The sequence below is a fragment of the Neovison vison genome, chromosome 9 (genome assembly GCF_020171115.1).
Source record: "Neovison vison isolate M4711 chromosome 9, ASM_NN_V1, whole genome shotgun sequence".
NCBI classification, from domain to species: Eukaryota; Metazoa; Chordata; class Mammalia; order Carnivora; family Mustelidae; genus Neogale; species Neogale vison.
Genome location: NC_058099.1, coordinates 6,893,905 through 6,911,789, shown reverse-complemented (window position 1 = coordinate 6,911,789; position 17,885 = coordinate 6,893,905). Strand labels below are relative to the sequence as shown.

Below are 17,885 nucleotides of genomic sequence, written 5' to 3'. Positions count from 1 at the left end.
CCAAAGTCCCTCAGAAACTGACAAAGTGTGGGGAGATGGAGGGGAGTGAGAGGTGGTAGTGGGGAGGAGAGTCTTCTTCCAGAAAGAGCTAAGCTTTTTATCTATATTAACATCATAGATTTGTGCCTAAGATTTATTTTGTTAAGAGATTAATTGATAGGGGGAAAACAACCTTTTTGTTTTGAAAAATGGAAAATCATTGCCCCATCTCCCAGGTTACAATCTCATGGCTTATAGAATGAAAGTAGCCCAGCCAACGTGTTTGGTGTGGTCCACAAAGTATGTTTTAAAATATTTAAGTCGTGGGGTGCCTGGGTGGCTCAATGGGTTAAAGCCTCTGCCTTCGGCTCAGGTCATGATCTCAGGGTCCTGGGATTGAGCTGCACATCTGGGCTCTCTGCTCAGCAGGGAGCCTGCTTCCCCCTCTTTCTCTGCTTCCCTCTCTGACTACTAGTGATCTCTGTCTGTAAAATAAATGAATAAAATCTTTTAAAATAATAATAATAAAAATAAATAAATAAACTAATTAAGTTGTGGCTCAGCTGGTTAAGCAGCTTCTTTTGGGTCAGGTCATGATCCTAGGGTCCTGGGATCCAGTCCCACATCATGCTTCTCCCTCTGCCTGTCACTCCCCCTGTTGTGCTCACTCTCCCTCTGATTTAAAAATAAATAAAATATTTAATTCGTTGCTAATTTTAAAAAATCCAGAGAGTTCACGTTAAAAAAGAAAGAAAGAAAGAAAGAAATGTACCTCTGGCTTCTCTTTAGAAAGACCAGAAACAGGGCAGCTCGGTGGCTCAGTGGGTTAAAGCCTCTGCTTTTGGCTTGGGTTATGATCACAGGGTCCTGGGATCGAACCCCGCATCGGGCTCTCTGCTCAGCAAGGAGCCTGATTCCCTTCCCCTCTCTCTGGCTGCCTCTCTGCCTACCTGTGATCTCTGTCAAATAAATAAAATCTTAAAAAAAAAAAAAAAAAAAAAAAGACCAGAAACCTGGCCACAGAGATTTCACGAATCAGACACAGTGACGTAGCAAGTCCGAAATCCAGAAACAGGAACCCAGAGGACTCCAGAGGCCCCTGGTGCCCTCTTTTCAATGACATCTCTCCTCAAGGCTAGTTTAGCTACTCTCCAGACTTCTCCTAAGCATTGATCAGTTTTGCCTGTTTCTGTACTTTATATAAATGAAATCACACAGCCTATCCTATTTTGTGGCTTGTGTCTTTCGTTCAACACTACACATTGTAGGCTACAGCCACATCATGGCATGTAGTTGTGGTTTGGTTATTTTCATTGCTTTATCATATTCCATTGTGTGAATATTTCACAATGTATGCATTCAAGTATTGATCGTTTCATTTTCAGATTTTTACTACTGGGGCCCCTGAATGGCTCAGTCATTAAGCATCTGCCTTACAGCTCAGGTCATGATCCCAGGGTTCCAGGATGGAGCCCCACATTGGGCTGCCTGCTTCTCCCTTTCCCACTCCCCCTGCTTGTGTTCTTTCTCTCGCTGTGTCTGTCAAATCAATAAATAAAATCTTTAAAAAAATTTTTTTTTACTATTGTGACTCTTGGTATGAACATTCTTGTACATGTCTACCACACATATTAGAATACATTGGTAAGCATTTCTGTTGGGAATATAACCAGGAGCCGAAATGCTGAACACGAATTCAGTTTTGGTGGAGTTAGCCGTTTTCCAGAGTGGTTGTACCACTCTGCCTTCCACTGGCTCTGGTGAAACCTAGTTGCTTGCTTATTCATAGATATTATCTGACAGGCTATGAGCTCTGAAGTTTGTGACCTCCCCCCACCCCCACCCTGACACCAACTCCCCAGACAAGATGCCTTCTAAAGATTCTTCAAACTCAACCTTCTTTTTCCAAAATGAGTGTAGAATGAGATGCTCCGAGTCTTCTCAAGAGCACCTTCTTTTCCCTCTTCCTTTGTAATTCTTGACTGGGAATCCTGTATTTCAGTGTTCATTTCTTTCTTTCTTTCTTTTTTAAGATTTTATTTGTTTATTTGACAGAGATCACAAGTAGGGAGAGACCAGGTGGCGGCGATGGGGGCGGGGAGCAGGCTCCCTGCTGAGCAGAGAGCCCTATGGGGGGGCTCAATCCCAGGACCCTGAGATCATGACCCGAGCTGAAGGCAGAGGCTTTACCCCACTGAGCCACCCAGGCACCCTCAGTGTTCATTTCTGTCTCCAAGCTGAGACCTGGAGTTTGGGTGGGGGTTAGCCAGACACGGATGAGAGTGAAGGTTATGGCTCTGAGGAATGTTCCAGGCTGAGGTGAAGCAAGGGTATGTTTAAATCTAGAAGCCAAAAGAAAAAAAAAATTAAGAAGAGGACACGTTCTCAATAGGGTCAGGTCTGCCTATCTAGAAGATTTAGGAAAGGCTCACTAAGGAGAGGGTCTTAGAAGACACAGAACTTCTCCCACAGGAAATACCTCCTCCCGCCCACCGAGAGCCGAGAATGCCCCATAGGGAATTGCAGAGAGCAACTAAAAGAAGTTGATCTTGATTGGAGGGTGGGAGAGAAGGGATGAGACGGGGGAGGGGATGGGGTGGGTGTCCCACTGTCATGTAAATATCCCTTCCTGCTGGCCGCGGCTCCGGTAGATTTAAACCTCGCCACCTGGGGCAGCTCCAGCAATCAGAGCTTCCAGACGTTCCTCTCTCCCGGTTTCCTGGAGTTTCCTCGCAGCATGGCCCCCAAACGCCAGTCTTCGCTCCCGCCTCAAACGAAGAAACCGAGACAGCCTCCTGCCCCCAAGCCAGGGCAGACATCAACATCTCAGCACTTGCATAAAGGAGGTAAGTTCCTACACTAGACTTTATGGGAGACTTACAGGATTTTTTTTTTCTTCCCAATGCCTTTTGAGATATGACCCCAAACACCTTGAAGGCTTTCAGCACAGGGTGGGTGACTGGATTAGGGTGATGTGAAGAAAAAACTAGAAGGCAAAACTGAGAGACCAGGAGCACGTGGGAGCTCATCCCTGCCCCCAACCTAACACCTAAGCTGGTCTATCTCCCAGCCCCCAAACTCACTCCTCTTGGGTTCCCGGTCTTGGTAAGGGGCACCCCCAGCCAGCCTGAGGCTGGGTGATGCATGACCCTTTCCTCTCATTCACCGCCCCCCCACCCCCCACATCCAGACAACTCCCCCAGTCCTGGTGGTTCTACCTCCTGAATACCTCTCAGATGCGTCCACTTCCTTCCTGCGGCTGCTGCCTGGCCACAGCTCTGGCCGGATTACTGCCACTCCTCTGGCTTCCAGCTTCCTCCTCCTCCCGCCCCCCACCCACCCATCCAGCCAGTGCAAAGCCAATCACGTGACTCCCTGGTTAAAAACCCTTGCCTCCCCATCACCCTCAAGGAGCCGACTAAGAGACTTCCCTTGTCCATCTGGCCCCTGCCCACTTCTCCAGGTTCCTCCTCCTTCTGGCACCTTTCACTGCTCTTCTCTCTCTCTCTCACCTCAAGGGCTGGAAGCCCACTTTTCCAATGCCTGGATCACTCTTGTCTCCTTACCTGCGCTCCTCTCCTTCTGCCCTTTCTGCTGATAAGTCACTTCTTGCCGGTGTTCTTTGAGCCACAGCTGCTGGGTGTTAGGAGCCCCCTTCTGCCCTTGTAGCGAAGTGCCCAGAGTCCCCCCAGCCTCCCCCTTATCTCATTACATTGTAATTGTCTGTTTCACGTCTACCCCTTCCCCTACATTAACTGTTAACTTGGAGGTAAGGTCTGTGTTTTCCAGACACACTGCTTGGAGCCAGTCACAACGTGGTCTGTTTGTGAGATTAGGTCTCTCCCAATAGAGTGGGGATATGTGGGGCCTTCGAGGGAGCTGGGTCCCGATACGTGGAAGACAGGAAAGCGTTGCCCTAGGAAAATGTGACAGCATGCTGCCTAAGTGCAGAGGGGAGCAGCTCGGAGCCCATAAATATTCCTAATTTGCTGACATGGCTGAGATCCAGTCGTGCTTGTGGAAGGAGCACTGGATGAGGAGTCCATATCTTGGTGCTCCCGTGGGTCTGCTGGGTGACCTGGCAAGTTTGACTTGAATGGGTCCCAGTCCATCCCCTTCCAAATGAGATGTGAAAGACCTGCCCAGCTGATGCCTCCCTGTGATAAAGCTGGACAGCCAGGGTTCTAAATCTGGCTCTGGCTGACTGTGTGATCTCATTGGGCAAGTGACATAACTTGTGCTTCCTTCTTCTGCAAGATGGGCTCAACAGAATCCCTCTGTTAGGCTTGCAGTACGGCTTAAATAGATATGAAACACTCAAGACATCAAATGGCTCATAATCAGAGCTCTTGATGGCTCGTAAATTTCTTCCCACTTTTGAGCAGTAAAATATGGATGAGACCTCCTGGTCACCTTCTGTTTAGCTCCTTGGGAGAATCGACAGGACCGAGATGGATTAGAAGATAGAACCATAGCTCCTCCAGGCTGGTTCATCTAAATCCAGATGACAGCTCATGCCTCTCCCTGGGCACCCATCAGGCAGGCACATCAGCTCTCAAAACAGAAGTTGTGAATAATCCCATTTGACAGATCAGGAAAAGGAGGCTCAGAGAGGTAGACAGGATAGGTTTCGAAGGCCATCCTTGCTAACATTTCCTGGTCATCTTGGGACACTGCGGTGTTGTAGAGAATTCCCACATCTTTCTGACAATCTTTAAGTTGCGGGGCTGTCCCCCCTCAAAGAAAGCTGGGGAGGAGAAGAGAGAGGTCAAGGAGAGAAAGCAGAGCTCATGGTGTTAGATTCGGGGAGACCACAGTGACTAATTCAGCATGGGTGAATTATCTCTTGGCGTGTCCATGCCACTCCCTTGTTTACTGAAAATCTTGCCCTTTTGCTTTCTCTTTCTCTTCCACTTCCTAGTGTGGGCTCCCTGCATTCATCTTGAGAAATGTTGTGGGAAAGGTCAGGAAGAGGAGCGGAATGCTTCTAAGGGCTGGGATGGTTGGAGACGAGACTTGGAGCCCTGGCGGATGTGTGGGATATTCAGGTAGATCAGACACTTAGGAAATGCTCTGGGTCACTGGTACTCAAAACCTGTGAGTAGGCTTTGTCTGAAAACAGCAGCCCTCAGCACAGTGTTTTTCAGACCATTTCATCTCATTAATGGGTCACAAAATCAATTTAGTGGAGTGCAACCTGCATTTAAAGAAAATAAAATAGAGTAGAAAATTAAGAGGCACATCACACTTAGTAAGGGTAAGTATTATTTTGTGTCTAGGTGTCTAGTGAGTCCTGATGTCAAATGTCATGTCAAAAAATGGAAAAACGATCTTCGGGCAGGGGCCTTATTATCTGCTGGTGTGCCACTCACATCAGAAAAAGTTGGATTTAGCTGCGAGATGAGGATATTAATACTTGCTTTGTATTTTATGAGGATTAAATGAGAAAACACCTATAGGTTTTTTTTTTTAAAGATTTTATTTATTTATTTGATAGACAGAGATCACAAGTAGGCAGAGAGGAGGAAGCAGGCTCCCCGCTGAGCAGAGAGCCCGACGCGGGGCTTGATCCCAGGACCCTGGGATCATGACCTGAGCCGAAGGCAGAGGCTTTAACCCACTGAGACACCCAGGCGCCCCAAAACACCTATAGTTTATCACAGCCTGTGGCCCAGGGTGCATTCTTCAGCAGTGCACTAGAGCCTTGTGTTTTAACTCAGAATTGTTCAGTGACATCACAGTGGTGGCAGGAAATTGGCCAGGAGAGTACTGATACACCACGGAAATCAGCAAATGCTACAAATCAGGGGTTTTGGTGCGTGTATGTGTTTTTTCCCTTCTGGGAAACGGTTGTCAAACATTGACCAACTTATCACTGGTACTAATAATTCTTCCTTTAAGAAGCCTGTCCAACTGAGACAGGTGCGGGATTGAGGTGGGCTCGGTCCCAGGGAGCTAGTTCAGGCTTTTTGTGGTCCACCTTTTGGGGCTATGGAAGAGGGAGTAGAACAGTGGTGCATTTGCATTATCTGAAAAACATTATTTATTAGAGAGAGAGAAAGCAAGAGAGGGGAAAAGGTTAGAGGGAGAAGCAGATTGATGGGAGGAGCTGGGAGCCAGGTGCAGGACTCCATCCCGGGCCTTTGAAATCATAACCTGAGCCAAAGGCAGACACTTAACCGACTGAGCCACTCAGGCGCCCTGAAAAAGATTATTTAGACAGACATGTCTTGGCGGTTGAAGCAGGTCTTGTAGGTCCCTTTCCCTTCTCTGACGTGGTGAAATGAATTTAACACCGTCTACGCCATCGGACATTTGTGCGCCTCAATGAGATCCACTCCTATTGCTGTCTCCTAGCCTTCGGTACTGTTTCTCCTAAGCGTTAGGCACGGAGTTGGGCAGAAAAGGCGCGGATAAATGTGGTATCTCCCTGCCTTCAGAGGACGTCCAGTTTGGCACCAATCACACAACGTTCCCCCTTGTCAGCCTTTTTTTGAATTACATAATTTCACAACAGAAATAGGCACAGAGAAGGAAAGTGACCTGCCCAAGTGCACACAGCCGTCGGGGAAGAGCTTGGACTAGAAGTCAGGAAAAGGCCTTGTAAGTGGACTGGACACCTGCGGGGTTTGCAGAGAAGCTTGAGTGAATCCCAAGGGCAGCTTCCCCACCTGGAAAATAGGATGGAGATGCCGTCTTCCTTCACCCACTGAGAGTGATGCCCCAGCAATGTCCCAGGGCGCCGAGCCCGGGGTGCGTGTATTTCTGGGCCCCGGTGTGAAGCTAGGCTACAACAAGGCCTGCACTTCTGGGGGGCTGTAACACCCCACTCCCCCGCGCTCCGCGCCACCCGGCGGAGAAGGGAAGCCGCTCCGCCACCACGTGATACGCCCGCCGGGGGGCCTGCGCGCAGCCCGGCTAGGCCCCGCCTCTCGGGCCGCCGCGCGCCCGTAGCGCGCAAATGTCCCGGGTCGGGCTGGAGAAGGGGAAAGCGGGGGAGGGGAGCGCGGCGCGGGGGGCCGGCCCCGTACGTCGCGGCGTTCCTTCCTCCCGCCTCTCGGCAGGGCCCTGTGTCTCCTCGCCGCGGCTCCGCCCCCTCGTCCCGGAGCTCCAGCCAATGGCGGGCCGGCGCGAGCCTCTCCGGCCGGGGGCGGGGCGTGCGCGCGGGGCCTGGCGCGCCTGCGCCCTGCCGCCCGCCCCTCGCCGTGAGGAGGAGGTGGTGGAGGAGGCGGCTCGGGGAGAGCGAGCAGCGAGCTGGACCGCGGAGCGTGAGTGAGGGAGCCGAGCCGCCTGCCTGCCCGCCCGCCGCCGCCTCCCCTCCGTAAGCAGGAGCCCGGGCCGGGGCCCGGCACGCCGCCCCAGCCCCTCCCTCGCCGTCAGGCCGCGAGGGCAGCGCGCGCGAGCCAGGGGGAGGGAGAGCGAGCGAGCGAGCGAGCGAGCGAGCGCCGGGAGGAGGCGGCCGGACCGAGCGAGCGCCCGCGCGTGTGGCGTGAGGGGAAGCCGCTGCCCGCCCCCTTCGCCTTCCCTTCTCTCCCCCTCCCCGCTCCCCCCCCGACCGCGGAGCAGCACCATGTCGGCGCCGGCGGCCAAAGTCAGTAAAAAGGAGCTCAACTCCAACCACGACGGGGCCGACGAGACCTCAGGTGAGGAGCAGGCGAGGCGGGGGCCGGCCCGCGCCGCCATCTTCGCCGCCCGCCCGGCCCGGAGGCCGCCGGCGGGGCCCGGGGCGCGCGGGGGGCGCTGGGCGGACGGGCCGGCGCGCGCCTCGGCGCCCTTTTTTGTGCGCGCGGGGCCGGGGCCAGGGTGGCGCCGCGGCGGCGGGCGGCGCTGCGAGGCGGGGGCGCTGCGGCCTGCTCGGCGCGGGCGGAGGAGACCCCCCCTTCCTCTCCCCCCTCCCTCGCTCTCCTCCCCCTCCCTCCCTCCCGAGAAGCCTCTCTTTATTGTGCTCCGCCATGATGCCTCGCTCCCATCAGCCGCCGCCGCCGCCACATGGTGCGGCCGGACGCGGCCCCGCGGCCGGGCCTCCGCGCGGCTCCCCCTTCGCGCCCGGCCTGCGGGCGGCGCCCCCGCACCCGCACCCGGAGGCCGGCCCCGGCGCGGCCCTCCGCCTGGAGCTGGGGCGGGGTGGGGGCGCGGGGGAGCACGCGGCCGGCCGCGCACTGGGCCTGGGCCGCCCGGGAGGATGCTCTCGCCGGCCCGGGGCACACTTCCCACGTGGGGTAGCCACCCCGTCGCGGCAGAGCGCTGTGAAACCTGGCCCGGCGGCCAGCGTGTCGGAGGGGCTTTACAATGGCTCTCAGCAAACCTCCCAGCCTTGGCCGTAAAGGCTTTCTCGGCAGGGGGGCTGCAAAACCCGGGATGGTTACCGGAAATGAACCGCGCGATCGGGCCCCTTCACGCCCACTTAGCTTTGTAGGTTCTGCAGTCTTCGCCGGACAAAAGGGCACCTCTTCCATAGCACACCCCTTTTCCTCCTCTGCCTTCGGTGGCTCACAGTTCTCAGCCTTCATGCTTGCTCCCTCTGAGTGTGCTCCTGAATCGTGTGGGGCCGCGTCTGAGATAAGCCCGCCTGAAACTGGGTTGGGGAGGGGAGAGAAAGGTCAGGGTGGAATCCCAAGGTTCCTATTCTAAGAAGGTAAAGTCCAGTGTTTACGATGGTCGGGTAGATTCAAGGGTCTTACCTGTCAGGCGTGTCTGATGTCTTAATTGTAATCGATGCGGAGCGGTATTTTCAACTTTGTGTAAGAAGTGATTCTACCAGTAAGATAGGTGGTGTCCCCATTTTCCTTATGGTCTTGGGTTAGTTTCCGTATTGGCATTAACAGCTGGCATCATTTCTGTTAGCAGGTATATAATTTGATAAGAAACAGTAAGAGTTTTTGAATAAGGCTTATTCCTTATCTTTCATAAGAGAAACTTTGGTAACTGGTCTTGTTCTTGGAAGGGAAGTCTTGAAAAAGTGCTGCAGATATTTTGAGTAGCCTAGCAGATTGCATTTGTGAATAGTCTTTTAATTAAAAAGCAATTTGTCAACTACAGGCATGAACACGTGGAGAGCATGCCGTGTAGTAGGCAGTTTGTTTTTTGCAAAACTGCTTTATTGATATGTCACATCACAGACTCTGTTGACCTCAGGAAAACTAATTTTATATTTTAACTGGTATTGAGTCTTGTATATCTTTTTTTTTTTTTTTTTTGCAGAAAAAGAACAGCAAGAAGCAATTGAACATATTGATGAAGTACAAAATGAAATAGACAGGTAAAGTTTTTTGTAGTTTACTTTGCAGAAGTTTTCTGAGATGCCACTTACAGTCTGGTAATCATTGAAACTATGGTCAAATAAATCTGTATCCACTGCCTAAGTGGAGATGGTTATAATTTGGTTGGAAATGTTTTGAAAGTTCAGAGTTAGTTTCCTGTGAAATACTTGTATGTGGACCAAAAAGTTTTTGAGGAAAGTACATTGACCTCCTAAAGCCAGGGTTTGCTTTCAAAGGCTACAAATTGTCTGAATTGCAGTGCCTGGACTTCTGATAGTTCGGTATTATGGCATCAGTGTTGCTCCCACTTGGGTTATAACTTTGTTACTTTACTGGCAACTTTTTTTTTTTTTTGTAAACAGTCTGTTTGAGGTTGAAACAGTTGAAGTTAGTCTGGAGATAGAGTTGGTGATGTAAATATACAATGTTACCAAAATGCTCAGTTTGGGCACTTTGAGAACTGTTAATTATTGAGAATGTGTGTTGGTGAAGCCCATCAAATTGCCATCTTTGTTTTGACTTGTGTCTCTAACTACAAAAATATAGGTGTTTCGGTTATTATAAATAAGTACTTTGTATTCTTCTAAAGCTAATAAGTAAATATTCTGGAGTTTCAGCAGTTTTTGTGTTTGTCAGTAACCATCATCATCAACATGGTTTTTTCATTTGCTTCAGACTTAATGAACAAGCCAGTGAGGAGATTTTGAAAGTAGAACAGAAATATAACAAACTCCGCCAACCATTTTTTCAGAAGAGGTCGGAATTGATCGCCAAAATCCCCAATTTTTGGGTAACAACATTTGTCAACCATCCACAAGGTATGTTGTATCAGAACATTTATTCTAGGGTATGGGATGTCTGTGCTTGTTAAAGTGGAGGGACTTGGCTGGAGAGCTTAGTTGAACATGTTGGTTTTACAAAGATTAAAACACTTGAGAGGGGAGGCTTCCTTTTAATGCTTTCTCTATTTCAGAAGAGACTGTATTGTGGTTTGAGATTCTCTTTAATTACTTGGTAAAAGATAGTGACGGCTCTGACACTGATCTGTCTGGTTTGCATTTAATGGATTTATGAAGTCAAAGATAATCCTTTGGAAAATTTTTAAAGGCATCACTTGAATTGTTTGTTAATATTTGTTTAATACTCATTTGACCTATAATTTGGTCACCTAGTGTCTGCACTGCTTGGGGAGGAGGATGAAGAGGCGCTGCATTATTTGACAAGAGTTGAAGTGACAGAATTTGAAGATATTAAATCAGGTTACAGAATAGATTTTGTAAGTATCAGTAACTCTTCTTATTGGCCAGGGTGGAAATGAATTGGAGCTTTGGTTTGAAGACCTGTTTGTATTGATTTCCAGTTCTCCCATCTTTTATTATAGTATTTTGATGAAAACCCTTACTTCGAAAATAAAGTTCTCTCCAAAGAATTTCATCTGAATGAGAGTGGTGATCCATCTTCAAAGTCCACTGAAATCAAATGGAAATCTGGAAAGGTATTTGAGGAATTGTTGGGTGAAGGTATCATTTCGTGTATTTTGGTTTAGTTAAACCACTTAACCAATACTGCTGCTTTGGTAATGTGTGTGATACAAGTCCTTAATATAAAAAAAGAAAGAAAGAAAGAAAAAATCTCTAGTGTGTTAAAGCCAAATACCATGGCTTGGAGCTGTTGTTACAAATTCTAGTGCAAGTCTTTAAAGAAACAGGCTGCATTGTTTTGATTTTCATATTGGTGGTTGAGCTTTTTCAAATAAATGGCTTGCTACTTCCCAAGCTGCATTTATGTCTGCGTCTAAGTGGTGAACCCATTTAAAAATTTTTTTAAAGATTTTGTTTATATCAGAGAGGGAGAAGCACACTCCTTGCTGAGCTGAGAGCCCTATTCAGGGTTCAGTTCCAGGATGCTGAGCCACCCAGGTGTGCCTCCCCCTTCCCATGTTAAGTTATTATACTGTGTTATGGTAGTGGTTGTCAAACTGGACCCAATTTTGTTAAAAAGCCAAATTTATATGGTACCTTTTCAGGAAAAGCTTCTATAAACTTAACAAGTCTTTGCAGACCTAGAATTCTAGGATTTATTTAACTGCTATTGGTTTCATAATTTGTTTTAGATAGCAAGTGTAGATAACATATAAGTATTACCCCCACCCCCCACCCTGCTTTTGGGTTAAAATCTTAATTTATAGGGAATTTAGGTGTTGTGGAGAACCTGTCTCAAAAGTTCTTCTATCTTCATTTATTTAGGATTTGACGAAACGTTCAAGTCAAACACAGAATAAAGCCAGCAGGAAGAGACAGCATGAGGAACCAGAGAGCTTCTTCACCTGGTTTACTGACCATTCTGATGCAGGTGCAGATGAGTTAGGAGAAGTCATCAAAGATGATATTTGGCCAAATCCATTACAGTACTACTTGGTGAGTTGAGAATGTGCCTTTTTTCAAAGTTGTATTTGTCTCCTTTGTTTGAAAATTAGTTCCTCAGGTAACTCTTGGTTTTTTTAAGGTTCCCGATATGGATGACGAAGAAGGGGAAGGAGAAGAGGATGATGATGATGATGAAGAAGAAGAAGGATTGGAAGATATTGATGAAGAAGGAGATGAGGATGAAGGTGAAGAAGATGAAGATGATGATGAGGGGGAGGAAGGAGAGGTAAAAGAAAGTTTGGTTAAGTCCAAAAAACGATCATCTCAGGATTTAGCTTGTTACTTTGTGGGTTTAAATGTATTATATGATAGAACTGGCCAACTGATCGTGGGAGGATTTGTAGGTGAGATCAGCTATTTTGTTGTCTGGGATGGAAGGAGATTTTAATAAGGTCCTTGTCTCCGTGATGTAACTATAACTAGTTCTGCCTTTGTGGTTAGTACTCCATCCTGTCCTTCCCTGGCCAGTACTTAATGAAGTTGATACGGATAGTGCAGCTGGTCAGATTCTGAGAAATCTAAGTAACAGATTCACATGTTTTGGGCAAACATTAAAATTCTCAAAGTGCAATTGAGATAGATGGGTTTTTGTTTGTATTATTTGGTGTGAAAGAGGTGAGTGATTTTAGTGAGTGCTGAAAGGTTAACTAATTTATCTGAAACAACATCACTGTGTTTTTCAGTTGAGATTTGATAAAGACTGATTCGTAGGTTCGTAAAATTAACGAGTACCGGTAACGTGGCAGTAGGTTCTGTGGAAGTCCGTCAGTGTTTGTGTGAATGTTGAGAAATGACTTCGAATTAACCCTGAAGATTGACTGCCCACTTTTTTTCTTCCAGGAGGATGAAGGAGAAGATGACTAATGGAACACTGATGGATTCCAACCTTCCTTTTTTAATTTTCTTCAGTCCCTGGGAGCAAGTTGCCGTCTTTTTTTTTTTCCTTTTTCTTTTTCTTTTCTCCTCTCGTGCTCATTCGCCCTGTTTTTTGAAGTCTCCTTTTTCTCTCCCTTTATACCATGGTTCTCAGCTTATTTTGGGGGGAAATACCTTGAGCAGAATACAGTGGGAAAAGAATCTCTACCCCTTTTTGTTCCAAATTCATTTTTGTCCCTTCCTGTCTTGACAAAAACAAAAACTTTATGGAATCAACACCACCGTGCTCTGTGGGAAAAAAGAAAAACCTTCTGCTCCCTTAGCTCTGCTGGAAGCTGGAGGGTGCTAGGCCCCTGTGTAGTAGTGCATAGAATTCTAGCTTTTTTCCTCCTTTCTCTGTATATTGGGCTCAGAGATTACACTGTGTCTCTATGTGAATATGGACAGTTAGCATTTACCAACATGTACCTGTCTACTTTCTCTTGTTTAAAAAAAAGAAAAAAAAACTTAAAAAAATGGGGTTATAGAAGGTCAGCAAAGGGTGGGTTTGAGATGTTTGGGTGGGTTAAGTGGGCATTTTGACAACATGGCTTCTCCTTTGGCATGTTTAATTGTGATGTTTAACGGACATCCTTGCAGTTTAAGATGACACTTTTAAAATAAAACTCTCTCCTAATGATGACTTGAGCCCTGCCACTCGATGGGAGAATCAGCAGAACTTGTAGGATCTTATTTGGAATTGACATTCTCTATTGTAATTTTGTTCCTGTTTATTTTTAAAATTTTCTTTTTGTTTCACTGGAAAGGAAAGATGATGCTCAGTTTTAAACGTTAAAAGTGTACAAGTTGCTTTGTTACAATAAAACTAAATGTGTACACAAAGGATTTGATGCTTTTCTCTCAGAACAGGTGTATTTAATATGATTTTCCAAGTTTGACTTGTATAACGTATTGTCAAACTTTGTCACCCTGACTCCGTATTTTTTGATACACACTTTGCAGGGTGACCTCAGGGCTGTGTGGACTGAGAAAGGGATCTGAATCAATGTATTAATGTCTCCAAAGCCAGGAGCCATCGTGGGTACAGTTTGCCATCAGTTTCTGAAATCTTCCACATCAGTCGGGATACTCAGTTCTGATTATGTTGTGCCCTTGATTTGTGTCTCAAATTGGCATTTTTAAAAATGGGCCTTTATTCACCTGGATATAATAATAGTGCCTGCCTCCACCATCAGACAGACCTGGTGCTCTAATGCCAAGTTACACACAGGGCAGTTACTGGCGCGTCTTCGTTGGTACTATGAAGTGTGGCCGAGAAGACAGACTCTCAGAGTAAGAAGTCCGTATTGGTGGTAAGAAACTCAGGAGTACTTTTGTCTCAAAGTACTAGTTATTTAGCATATAGCTCTCAAGCGAGGCCTGTCTGTGTGAATCCGGGTGAGATGACAGGCCCTGCTCTGCTAAATGCCGTTGTGCATAGGATACCATTTTGGGAAGCTACCTAATGCATAAGCTTTTTAATGCTGTAAATTATAGTAGCTAAAATTAAATGCCACTTAACTTTTTCAGAGATGAATTAATGGACAGCCTGGTCAAATTCAAAGCTTTTTGATGTATAAAACTTTATAAATGGAACTATTCCATCGATAGGCAAAGTGTAATGAAAACCTGTCTAGATGGATAGTATGTAATTTCTGCACAGGTCATGTTTAGTAATACATTACTGTATACCGGTCAGGAATCTTGCTCCAATAAAGGAACATAAAGATTTTTTTTGACTGGGGTCATTCTCCTTGTTTTGTAGAGACATGTGAACTTGCTCTTGGATTGAGATAATAAGGAAGTTCTTCTGTGTGACTTGCATTCATAGTGACTGGGAAAGGGGGGAACCGCTCTTCAAATTGTCCAGTATAGCAGAGAGAGCATCTGTACGAAAGGATAGATACAAAGGTCATGGAAAAGAAACTTCTTTGGAATGTAGTCAGTTCCTGAAGGGATTGAGTATTTTCCTATCAAAGTCTCAATGTTAAAGGACCTCTTGGCTAGCCAAAAAAACAGCAAGTAGTCACTTGAATTAATCCTTAAGTAGGCCTGTAATATTTGTTTCTCAAACTTACCCAGCTTACTAAAACTGACACATGGTGAGTTCAGAGCGCTGTTAGGTTATAGGTCACAATATAATCTTAAAATATTCCTTTACTTTTGAGCAGGTGATTTAAGAAAATAGCCCTTAAGAGATAATTTCCTCCCTTGGGGCACTTGGGTGGCTCAGTGGGTTAAAGCCTCTGCCTTCAGCTCAGGTCATGATCTCAGGGTCCTGGGATCGAGCCCCACATAAGTGTCTCTGCTCAGCGGAGAGCCTGCTTTCCCCTCTCTGTCTACTTGTGCTCTCTTTCTCTGTCAAATAAATAAAATCTTTTTTAAAAAAAGATAATTTCCTCCCAACTATTGAGACCACCTTTGAGACTGCCCCATCCCTGCAAATCTGTGGAGGATCCTAGGCTGTGAGGCAGGCAGGTGGCAATGTTAGTGTACTAGAAAGTGCTACAGAGTAGCAAGTGTGCTTTGTGCTCCATTGCAAGAGGGGTTCTCTGGCTGGGCCTTAGGTGTGTATTGGAAAGTGCCAAATGAGTGGCTTAAAACTCCTTTGGCACAAGGACATTTCAAATGAAAAGGGCAAGTGTTGGCTATTAAGGTACTTTCTTTGGGAAGAGGACATCTTCCAAAGCTCTGCCAGACTCTGATAAACTCTGAACAGGGGCACAGAGGATAATGTATCTATCTGGTTAGGTTTCATTTCAAACCTGAAGGAATATGTTATTTTAGACCATCCGTGCAGTTGAGGGGGTTTCTCCAAGGATTTCTGATTTCTGAAAGACAACCGTTCCCTGACCTCTGTGACAGGCCCTGCAGTTTGACCCGGCTGTGGCTCTAGGATGTAGAGTTGTAAAGGTCCGCAGAGTCCTGTCTCATGAGGTTGCCATTGGTTTTACATCTGGCCTGTTTCACTTGTGTTAGCTGTCAGGCTGCCGAAAGTTAGATTTTTGACTTGACGGATTTGGGAGGCCTTTTGGGCTTCAGAGGATTCCTAGCCAATTGTGTTTCTGAACTAATTTGGTAATTATCATTCCTGCTTTATAACAACTGGTTTCAGGGTTTCACTTGGTTCTAGAAACAAGTTTAGTTTTTCTGACTTTCTGTTAGGTTTTGGTAGGACGTCTCTCTGCCCATTTCAAGAATGGAATTCTGTTGCAAAGGGTGAAAACTTTCAGGGTTTCTGGAGATCAAGACAAGTTCTTTTTTTTTTTTTTTAAAAGATTTTATTTATTTATTTGACAGAGAGAGATCACAAGTAGGCAGAGAGGCAGGCAGAGAGAGAGAGGGGGAAGCAGGCTCCCTGCTGAGCAGAGAGCCCGATGTGGGACTCGATCCCAGGACCCCGAGATCATGACCTGAGCCGAAGGCAGCGGCTTAACCCACTGAGCCACCCAGGCGCCCCTCAAGACAAGTTCTTTAGGAGATAAATGAACAGCCGTTCCAGTTGTTTAAAGAGGACCTCTTACCCCTTGGAATAATACACCCCCCCCCCAACCCCAGCAGTGACCATTCCCTTTTGAACATGTATCTGTGTTCATGAAGACCTACGAGTGTGATCAGAGCAAGAAAAATGAGTGGAGGGTGCTGTCAACTTTATTAGTTGGTGACGTTGCGTACTCCTACCCAAGGGAGGCAAATCTAAACAGATGGATTGAAGTTTCCAATACCGGGGAGGAAAAAGTATAGAAAGGAAAACATTTTTAATGTACCCTGTTAGGAAGTTTTACATTTATTTTGGGTTGATGTTTATATAGTTTTAACAGCCAATTAGCTGGAGAGTTCAATTCAATATCCACTGGATACTGAATGTGAAGTGAACTTCAGTTTCTCAAGAATTAGTTTCATGAAGTGCCATCAGACAGAATGAAGCTATCTGATCGGACTCCTCCATCAGCCTAGGATTTGGTTTCCTTGTGGGTTTGCCCAGCCTAAGGCTCATGGATTCTGCTACTTCTGACCGCCTTTCCTTTATTGACCAGTTAGGCAGTGAAACACACAACAACGTTGGAAATCACATAATTCAGCTTTCTTGGCTGTAAAAGTAGATAAATGATGGGAGAGAGATACCCGCTGAAAAGGAGATTGGGGCGCCTGGGTGGCTCAGTTAAGTGTCTGCCTTCAACTCAGGCGGTGATCCCAGGGTCCTGGGATCAAGCCCTGCATCGAGCTCTCTGCTCAGCGGGAAGCCTGCTTCTGCCTCTCCAACTCCCCCTGTTTGTATTCCCCCTCTCTCTGTCAAATAAATAAAATCTTAGAAAAAATAAAAAAAAGAGCTTAGCTTTCCCTCAATCCTATGACCTACAGTCAGGAACTGATAGTCTTTTTTGCTTTTAAATTATCCTTAACATTCAGCTCAGTGTAACTTAATAATAACCCATTTAAAAGAGCCTACTATGTGCTGTTGTCTAAGCCCTCCCTGTGATGTGCTCATGTGTAAAAGTGTCTTGACTTGCCTCTATGAAGTGTGGGTATGTGCCCCCCCCCCACTAAAGCAGGTTGCCTTTGCATATGTTGGTGTCATTGGTTAATTTCCCATTGCAGAACAACCCAGGATTGTCCATGGCTTGTCAGTATCTCCACTCTGTTGGGGAAGTGGAGAGAATGAAGAGGAACTCACATTTTCTTCAGTAAAAGCACTGGAGGGCGCCTATTCCAAGTCAGCAAATCAGCCATTCAATATTTGACCCCTACTCCCAGCCACTTGGACCAGGCTCCTTCCAGTGAAGTCCTAGTCACAGTGCTGGTTAGCACAGGATTCTAGAATTCCCACACAGGCAAGCCACTGCCAGATGGGTCCGTGCCCACCTGTTGGCTTTCCTGAAATTGGGGATATTTCCCAAGATGTAAATGTGTCTTCTGTTTGGATGGGTTCTTTAGGGCAAGGAAAGAATGGTGGCTCTGGTTGACCCAGAAAGCTCCACTTTGGTTGAGTGGTGGGGGCCTGAGAGATGTTTGGTTTTATTTTTTATTTTTTAAGATTTTATTTAATTCTTTAGAGAGCACAAGCAGGGGGAGAGGCAGAAGCAGACTCCCCCCTGAGCAGGGAGCCCAGCATGGGGCTGGATCCCAGAACCCTGCGGTCATGACGGGAGCCAAAGGCGAATGCTTAACCATCTGAGCCACCCGGGTACCCCGACATGTTTGGTATCTTCACCTGTCATTTGTAATCTGGCGTGATTTGGGAGAAGCTTTACTTTTTTGAGACGCATACATTCTTAGAGTAGTGACTCTACACAGGGCCAAGACT

General features: G+C 46.8%; 1 protein-coding gene across 3 annotated transcripts; it reads left to right on the top strand.

The window, feature by feature from the left end:
- The first annotated feature begins 2,650 nt into the window (after positions 1-2,650).
- SET (SET nuclear proto-oncogene) lies at positions 2,651-13,423 on the top strand. Of its 3 annotated transcripts, none has more exons than XM_044264751.1 (8): positions 2,651-2,825; positions 9,181-9,238; positions 9,915-10,057; positions 10,412-10,515; positions 10,621-10,734; positions 11,486-11,656; positions 11,745-11,891; positions 12,506-13,423. In XM_044264751.1, exons 1-8 carry the CDS (start codon positions 2,717-2,719, stop codon positions 12,527-12,529), a joined length of 870 nt encoding a protein of 289 aa, XP_044120686.1. In that variant the 5' UTR covers positions 2,651-2,716; the 3' UTR covers positions 12,530-13,423. The 3 variants fall into 3 exon arrangements, with proteins under 3 accessions (XP_044120686.1, XP_044120685.1, XP_044120683.1); XM_044264750.1 differs by having other exon boundaries at positions 2,665-2,825; positions 11,745-11,850; XM_044264748.1 differs by lacking the exon at positions 2,651-2,825 and adding an exon at positions 7,270-7,622.
- Positions 13,424-17,885: the final 4,462 nt, after the last annotated feature.

Coding starts and splice junctions, on each gene's coding strand:
- SET (XM_044264751.1), top strand. CDS start 2,717: ATGGCCCCCAAACGCCAGTCTTCGCTCCCGCCTCAAACGAAGAAACCG. Junction 9,239..9,914: donor GTACAAAATGAAATAGACAG/GTAAAGTTTTTT, acceptor CATTTGCTTCAG/ACTTAATGAACAAGCCAGTG. Junction 11,657..11,744: donor ATCCATTACAGTACTACTTG/GTGAGTTGAGAA, acceptor GGTTTTTTTAAG/GTTCCCGATATGGATGACGA.